This window comes from Xenopus laevis, chromosome 3L, assembly GCF_017654675.1.
Source record: "Xenopus laevis strain J_2021 chromosome 3L, Xenopus_laevis_v10.1, whole genome shotgun sequence".
Classification (NCBI taxonomy): domain Eukaryota; kingdom Metazoa; phylum Chordata; class Amphibia; order Anura; family Pipidae; genus Xenopus; species Xenopus laevis.
Window position 1 is genome coordinate 29,159,694 of NC_054375.1, and position 9,670 is coordinate 29,169,363.

At 35.1% G+C, this 9,670-nt stretch overlaps 1 protein-coding gene across 1 annotated transcript in view; it reads right to left on the minus strand.

The window, feature by feature from the left end:
• pitx1.L (paired like homeodomain 1 L homeolog) overlaps positions 1-7,949 on the minus strand; it is a gene marked incomplete at its 5' end in the record, with an annotated part of 12,108 nt that extends 4,159 nt beyond the window's left edge. Inside the window, 2 exon segments of the mRNA NM_001087512.1 lie at positions 5,447-5,652; positions 7,548-7,949. Coding sequence (NP_001080981.1) covers positions 5,447-5,652; positions 7,548-7,710 — 369 coding nt within the window.
• Between the last annotated feature and the right edge of the window lie 1,721 nt (positions 7,950-9,670).

Below are 9,670 nucleotides of genomic sequence, written 5' to 3' on the forward strand. Positions count from 1 at the left end.
CAACTTACATCCCCCCCACCCCATATTAACATTAAAATGGTTTAGTGTATTTCGGATTATCTCAAAATTCTGTGCAAGAGCAGAAATGGGAGATATTATTCCATATAAATTTATTACTGAATTTCAGAAATATGACTCTAGGTCCTGACTTTATTTGCTGATTAGTGATATATATATATATATATATATATATATATATATATATATATATATATATATATATATATATATATATATATATATATATATATATATATATATATATATATATATATAGGAAATCTGTATACCACACTTGCAGTTAAACTAAGTAAAACGTACCATTTTTAATAATTGCATTTTGTTAGAAGTTCCCAAGCTAAATTATTGATGTATATATTGTATATATTATTATATCAATATATATTATATATCAATATCTATATCTATATATATATATATATTTCTGGGAAACACTTGAAGCTAAACTAAATAAGTCCCACCTTTAATAATTGCATTTTGTTAGAAGTTTCCAAGCTAAATTGGACTGTTTATTGCACATAAAGATTTTTATATTTTTTGGGGTTTTTTATATTTTTGTTTATGGGTTTTTATATTTTTATTTGTTATGGGTTTTTATAGTTTTATTTGTTATGCTGAAAAGGACATAAATCTGTAAAGTGGGGTTGATTCTTTTTTCCAACGAAACCCAGCCTGGTCACTCGCACCTCTTTTATTCATCGGGAAAATATCCTTAAACATCGAGCAACAGAATTATGAGCAGGGTTGAGCCCAATCATTCGAATAAGAATAAATATTTTGACGTTTATAAGAACATATAGCAGAAAACTGTCAAGAGGCTGAAGCTAAAATGCTTGCTATCTGTGTCATGACAATGGGGTCTGTTCTGGGAGATTTCCAGTAAGTCGGATTGAGAAAAGGAGCTACTTGTGCGGTAAGTCTTTATATAGACTTGTGAGGGTCCATTCACCTAGAACTCAATACTTGACTTGTATAGGGGGATATGGCCTGGGTACATAAATACACTGACTCCTGTGTGGGTGTCTGCAGGCGCACTTAGCTCTTTGGCACCTATTCGCATACCTATATATAACTATTTATCTATATACATCTATATATCTATATATATATATATATATATATATATATATATATATATATATATACACACACACACACATATATCCTTATGTATGGACTAAAACCCACAAACCAAAGTATTTTATAGCTCTAATACCCTTGAGCATTTCATTAGTTTCCATTTTTCAAATCTGGAACTTTTCCCAGTATTTATACACCCCCCGATCCACCACCCCACCCCAGACTCCTTTAAAAGCAGGGGGCTATTTATTGAATGGTCTAAAGTTTACTAAAATCTGGGTTTTTACGCACAAGCACGCCATGCACAGACACACACATAAGCGCAAAGCAACATGTACACTACAATAGCCACATCAGCAATCATTCATACTCATCATACTCTGCATTAACACTGCCATGGACTTACACAACCCACCATTAACATTTACAAAAATACTTATAAATACAGAAACATGTTGGTAACACCAGCACCCATGAACACTATAAACATAACACAGACACTAAGTTTTACAGCACTCATAAATACACACATTATTACCAAACACACTAATAGTTTATTAAAACCAATCCGTGGATCCCATTTGGGTACCACAGTCATGCCATGTATGATTATTGCGATTAGCGGTAGTCTAACCCAATTTACAAAGCTAGAGGCAAAAACTTTGCATGGACTTGCAATTCATGCATGCCTCTTGATGGTTGGTAGGATTTTGTTGGAACAGGTGAGATGTGAACAGAATTTCATAGAATGGGTATAATTGATATTTCTGAAATTTCACTTATTTACTAAGTTCAAGAAAGTTCTTCCTGTGTTGTTGCAAGAGTGGGAACTGGACTATATATATATATATATATATATATATATATATATATATATATATATATATATATATATATATATATATATATATATATATATATATATATATATATATATATATATTAGAACCCCCATTTTACGTTTTTCAGGGGACCAGAAAAAAATTATGTAAAATCCAGGAAAATGTAAAATGAGGGAAATTATGCATAATATATAGGCGGGACCACAAAACAACTTTGTAAAATGAGGGAAAACATAAAATCAGGGGATGTAAATATGTCCTTGAGAAAGGTTCCTGTGTGGAGCCGAAACGTCGGTTTAATAAACTATCATCTTTATTCATCAGATAACCTTATTCCTCCAACTTTTTAGTGCAAATCATGTGAGTGCCAGTATTTGAGACTCTCTCTCTCTCTCTCTCTCTCTGCTTGCCAGGGATATAGAGATATAAGATTACAGTTTATCAGAACATTTTCTAATGATGGAAAAACATAAAATATGCAGTCTCAAGTATGCCCTTCTTTCTAGTTCTTGCTACTACCCGGGTGTAAGTATCCCTATAGTGGCTCCAAGGGGAGCCAGAAGTGTGAGCCAAAAGACCTGCCCTCATCCTCCCCCGAATAGTTGTGCAGAACAGAGTTGCTGATGTAGGTGCTGCTGCCAGACAGAGCCTCCTTTCAGTCTCATATACACCGCCACTATGCTCAGTCCATAATGCCATGAAAAGATGTTACCCCCCACCCCACCCACTGAAATGGAAATGAGCTGAAACCAGAGAGATTGGATATTGCGATTAATTTCCAAACTAATTTGCTGTGGGTAGGATGTAAGTAGAGAACTAGTTAAAAGACACCGGGGGCTTTAAAAAATGAACACATTGACCTTTTGCTGCTGGTTTTAACTATTATTTTTTTACATGCAAATCATTTCCTTTTCTCCAGCCTTTATTAGGGGCCATATGAAATGCACCTTTCAATCTGAGAATGCCTTGAGGTTCAAGTCCTGGGTTTTTACTTCTCCATCTGGTCTTGGTTTGGTGCCTCGGCTATTTTTACTGTGTCTCTGAGCAAAATGAAAGGACTTGCATGGGGCAGAGAAAGGTCCCCTTCACTTCCTGGTACCACGTGTTCTCTCAGATGGGCGAGCTCTCCACACACACACCGACCCATTTATCTCATCTGTGTCTCTATTTCTTTATTGCTGTCTACTACCTATTATATTATTAGCATCTATCTATCTATCTATCTATCTACACAAAGAGTGAAGAATTCTTTCCATAAAAATGAATATCATTTCTCTCCTCCTATAATCTGGAGTTAATATTTTTTCCATAATAATTAAATAATTTCCTTCATTTTATCACATATTTGTTTCGACATAATCTATGTATTATCCACATCCATATTACCCAAAGATATAATTTCTACCTCATCTCTATGATAAATTAATATCTATCTATCTATCTATCTATCTATCTATCTATCTATCTATCTATCTATCTATCTATCTATCTATCTGTCTATCTATCTACACAATGAGTGAAGAATTTTCCATACCAATGAATATTATTTCTCTCCTCTTTTCTCTTATCACATATCTGTTTACATATAATCTATTATCCACATCATAGATACAATTTCTACCTAATCTCTGATATATTTATCAAATCACTGTCTCTGTTTATCTTTCTCTTTTTGTCTGTCTATCTTCTTCTTTCCATAATAATGAAATAATTTCCCTCAATTTATCACATAATTATTTCGACTTAATCTATGTATTATCCACATCCATATTATCCAAAGATACAATTTCTATCTATCTATCTATCTATCTATCTATCTATCTATCTATCTATCTATCTATCTATCTATCTATCTATCTATCTATCTATCTATCATGTATAGTGAATCTAATTGTCTGTCTATGACACATCCATTTAGATATCTATAATTTTTCTATGTAGTGTCCATATATGTCTGTATCGATCTATCCTTCATTCTGACCTTCACAAGTATATATGAGCTCCTGCAGGCAGTATCTCTGAGACAGCAGATCTCTCCTTATCAGCGCCTGTTGCTTCTTCCAGTTTAACCAGCGCTGCTGTTTTTAACCCCCGGCCGCCATTGCGACAAAAAATGTCATCTATATCTCCTGTCTATATCTGCCGCTCTCTGCAAATCACTGCCGTTTATCTATTTATTTTGGTCATTTCTTTCTTCTTTTTCGCTATCCTTCCGAACTCCGAAAACATCTGCTTAGTATGTGTTATGTAAATGGGTCATCTAAAAGTCTGCCCAGGCTTCAGTCGAACCTCCTTTCTTTGCACTTGGGAGGAAAAAAAGCATGACGACAATTTTTGTACTTGGCCTGTATTGTAGGGGATACGTGTTTGCTGACCTTGTTTTCTAACTACCTTACACATGGATTCTTTTGTCGGACGAGGATGGAACAAGCCAGGTTGTCCAGGAGTCACCCACATAAAATCATATCATTATGAAATTGAGGGACCCCCAATATTCAATAAGGCGACCATATATATCTATATTTATTTAGCCCCACCGCAATTTTATTATTACGCCGAACTGATTTTGTTTTTATACACACGCGTCAGCGCCCTGTGCAACCTGCATGTGAGCGGATGGTTACATTTAGGTCTTAAATGTTTGTGAAATATATCCAATTATATTCGATATATCCGGCTGTTTTTGCAAAGGCAAAATTACAGTAAAGCAAATAAAGATGGGGCAAGAATTACTATGGGCCTTTATTAACACACGCACAAGCATATTAACACACATATAAACACACAGACACACAAACACATAAAAAAAAACACAGGCACACACACATATAAACACACACACACACACATATAAACACACACACACACATATAAACACACACACATAAAAAAAAGGCACACGCTCATATAAACACACACACACATATATAAAAAAAACACAGGCACACACACATATAAACACACATATAAATACACACACACACACATATAAAAAAAACACAGGCACACACTCATATAGAAACACACACAAACACATATAAATACACACACATAGACACACACACACAAACATAAAAAACACAGGGACACACATATAGACACACACACATAGACACACACATAGACACACACATAGAAACACACACACACAGAAACACACACAAACACATATAAACACACATAAAAAACACAGGCACACACACACAGACACACACACTGACTGGCTTGTTCTGTGACGTCACTAAAGATCATCTAAAAGGGGGGCAGTAGCTAGAGTTGTTAGAGGTGAATGGTGCAATTTAGCACATATGCCAAGAAATTAAGACTTATATTGCCTCAACACACACAAACTTAATATATTTATATTTCGACACTTAAAGTCAACAAGCTCCATTGGCCCATTTGCAGTCATAAGTGTCTTTCCTAAACCACTTGGTTGTTCTTATTAATTCTCTGTACGTCTGTCCTATGCCCCTTTCTCAGAAAACGGGACTGGCACTTACCCTGACCCTGGCCTCAGTCAGATTGGTCCATACAGCAATCTCCTCTCTCATGCTCATGTCTGGATATCGGTTCCTCTGGAAAGTGGCCTCCAGCTCCTGCAGCTGCTGGCTGGTAAAGTGAGTCCTTTGTCTCCTCTGCTTCTTTTTCTTGCTGGGATCATCCCCATTCCCGTCCTCTCCTTTTGGCTCCCCGGTTCGTTCTTTCTCTGTCAAACATATCAAGATATTATTAGGTGAGTCCCATGTGGGCCTATGAGTGGAAGCGTTGCATGAGAGCTCAAGGAGGCATCATAGATCCATACCCACATTAATTAAAATGAATATGTTTATTTATATGTTTATATACACACAATATACATATATTCGTATTTGTATATTTCTGTCTTTTTTTGTTGTTGTTAGATTTATAGTTAATGTTAGATCATACTCCTTTAGAAGTATATGAAGATACTTTGTTGGAAAAAACACAATAAATAAAGAGCAAAAAATAAAAAATACTTGGATATATATCTACTTATAGTGAGGGATCACCAATTTTAACATTTTTTGCAGTTTGTTTACAATAGTTTGGGGCTCTTTGTTTATTGCCACCATCCCAATATAATGACAAGGTAGGCATTTCCTAAAATGACTTAAAAACGACCCCCTTTTTTCTTTATAAAATACGAATTAGCTATTCATATTACTAAATGACATTTTAAAAAAGTGAAAAATATGAATAAAATACGAACACGCAAACAAGACGCACTTGTATTTTTGCACCAAAAAAAAAAAACAATTTTAAATTGCCATGTATTTTGTTTTTCTTGAGTAGAAAAAATATCTATCTATATTGGTACCTTGAAAGAGGGATCTGACTTGCGTCAGTAAATTGAGAACAATGTTTTGTCAAACTAAGGAAATACCTAGCGACCCATACTTGGATTTTATATTCTAAATTAAATTAAAGTCATCGATCGCTTTTGATCGGCTGTGAAATTGAACGAATAAAATGGTGTGAGCTCTAGGGTTTTCTATTTCAAATCCACACTTGTGGAATAGATTTATAATAAGATCATTTATGTTTTTTTTTTTTTTTGGAACGAAAATATTGACAACTGCTTTGAGTTTCAGTCCTGCCAAAACAGCAGTAAAAAGAATAAAAATAATTAAAAAAAAAAATTGAATGAGTCCTTTCAGTAGCTGCTGCTTTGAATAGGCCGCAGATAAATAAACCCCATGGGAGGGGAACTGCCATACTTGTAGTGAGGTTACCTAAACTGACCTGTGTAATCTCCAGTGTTTGGGAGAGAAGTGTCAGATATCTAGAAATTAAATATTATCAGGATTCCTAAGCAAACACTGTTCAGGGTAAGCAATCGAGTTCTGCAGCAGAAGTAAAAAGATTTAAATCTCAAAAGCACACACAATAAAAAAAAAGAAAAAAAAAAAGAAAATACACTTTTTTTTTCTCCATATAGTAACTAGATCTGTTTCACCGGGATTAGTTACTACACCACAATAGATTTTTTTTTTTTGCATTTACCGCAGACCCTGTTTTTTGAGATTCTTTAAATTCATGGGGTCTTTTTCTTTGGGGTTTGTGGGAGTGGAATAAAGGGTGAGGTTAGACTGATTCTTTATTTATTTATTTATTTTCCAAAGGATCAGCAGTAAAAAAAAAAAAAAGTCTCATTCACTCCCTATATTCGTGCTAGGCCTGTCCTCAAATAATCTGAGGCAACAGATGTCTCTATTCGTTTCCCAAATGTGAATTCGTCATATGTTTGCTTTTTTTTTTCTTCCTAAAAGACTATAAACATGCCAGTTTTGAAGCTGACCATACCAAACATCGAGCCTGCACATTCAGAAACCACTAAAAATAAAGTCAAGCGATGGGGAAAATACAACGTATGCGATTTATCATGAAGCGCAAAATGCACGCGTAATATAGGAGATTGGCTGGTGTGAATGAAGAGCTGGGCACTGAGCAATTTAAATTGTGTCAGATTATACACTCTGATATGAAACTGCTTCCCTTACCTTGATAATCCATCTGAGCACAAAAAAAGCGCATATTTATTTGTAATTTACTGTAAATACACAGAGACAATTTAGTTACCTGCGATTTCAGTATCAGAAGACTCACTGGCTGAATTGTCCATGGGATCCCTGGCTTCAGATGATCTCTGCAAATGGAAACTGGTGGCCATGTCGTGGGAAGGCTGGGGTCTTAAACTCTCAGGCAATCTTTCCAAATTCATAGCTCCTTTAAAGGAATCCATGGTCAATCACTTCTGCTCATGAAACGCCTGTTCCACACACACACACACACTCAACAAATCCTACACAAACCAAAAAAAATCAAATCCAGTTTCTGCCCTTCAAAGGGTGGTGGCCCATTAAAAAAAAAAACGCTGAAAGAAGTTTTTAGGGAAAAAAAATGCGTCTTCTTTTTCAGATTTCCAAGCAGAAGTGCATGAGTGTTAGACGTGCGAGTTGCTAGCCCTGCTCGTTTTTAGCTAAGGAGATTAAAGAGACCTGCCCTTGCTGAAATGCCTGCAGTTTGGGGAATCTCCGCCCACCTGGGGTTAATACCTCCCTGTCTTGCGAATAAATTACTATGTGCAGCTCCAGCCCAGCCTACAGTCTAGCACTGAGAGAGAGAATGAGCTGCTTTTTTTTGCTCCCTACAGACGCCTGCAACTGCATCCAGGGGCACCAGATTGCTAACAGCTCCTTTCTTAAAGAGACACTACCCATTGGTGAGCTGGCTGCACAATCCCAGCCTCACAAGTTTAATTTTTTTTTTTTTCCACATTCAAGAAAGATTCCTATTTTCGATCACTTCTGCACAACACAATTACACAGATATAAACCTTTTCTTTTTCAGTTTAAGTTCCCCTTCCCTACTCCAACACTTGGTTGAACTTTCCAGGCCAGGTGATTTATTTCTCTTGTTCTACCTCCAAGCCCATGTGAGCACTTTGTCTTACTTCAAATATTGATAAAGTCGCACAGATCACCAAAGTAAATATATACCTTCATACCAATCAACAGTTCGTTGGGGCAGAGAAAGAGCTCCTCCGCCTTTGTTAAAGCCTGACATTTCTGCACTCCAGGCAGAGATGTGTTTTTTTTTTAATTTTTCTTTTTTATTTAACTGAAAAAGAACCAGTTTGCAGGGCAAGCAACAACATTAAATCTATAGAATGTTTTAAAGGGTTCACATTCCCATACATTTTGTAATTACAGTATATACAAAATACAAATACATACGGTAGCATTACATTGTTATTATTATTATTATTATTATTATTATTAATAATAATAATAATAATAATAGCAATAATAATAGCAATAATAATAATAATACTATTATTACTACTACTAATAAACATAATAATAACAATAATAAAATGAATTAGTCTGAATAAAGACAGTTTCAATAAAATGTTTCACATGGAGAATCAAGGCAAATATTTGATGAGACAATTCTGCTGGGTAATAATATATGAAAGATGGACTTTGTTTATGGAATGGAAGGATATTAACGTGATGGATCTGGACTATGTTGGGAGCGGATCCTATTGATAGAGAGAGAGAGGTGGGGGCGGTTAGTTTTGGGCAGCAGGAATAATAATTAGTCCTACATTTAAGTAAACACCGACATCACCCTGACCTTTATCCTCTGGAGCTTTTCATGAGCTGATTTGTTAAACGGACACACGGGTCAATAATATAGCAATTCTCATTGTGCTCATAGTATAACTTGTTAGTTTAAAGGAGAAACATTGAATAAACCCCCCCCCTTCCATTCCAAACCCCAGTCATGCTTGATGTGATCAGTTTTCATAGTCTTGTCTTCTACTCTAATAAAGCATAGGCCCTGTCTCTCTCCAAGGGAAGAAGGGAAGGGTCTATACACACAGAAGGAAGTATATATATATATATATATATATATATATATATATATATATATATATATATATATATATATATATATATAATACACAAAAGCCATGAATATCCTGTAAATTATATCCTTATAAACGGTGAGTTCTGATGTCATCAGTTATAAACGGTGAGTTCTGATGTCATTTCTGTCACATGACTCACTGAAACTTGTGTATTATAATAAATAAAGTACCCCCAGTTGCAAAATATGAGGATATTAGAAGTTACCTCGGAGTTCCATGACCTGTATAAAAGCACTTGGACTTCAGCCTCGTGTTTTTATATGGT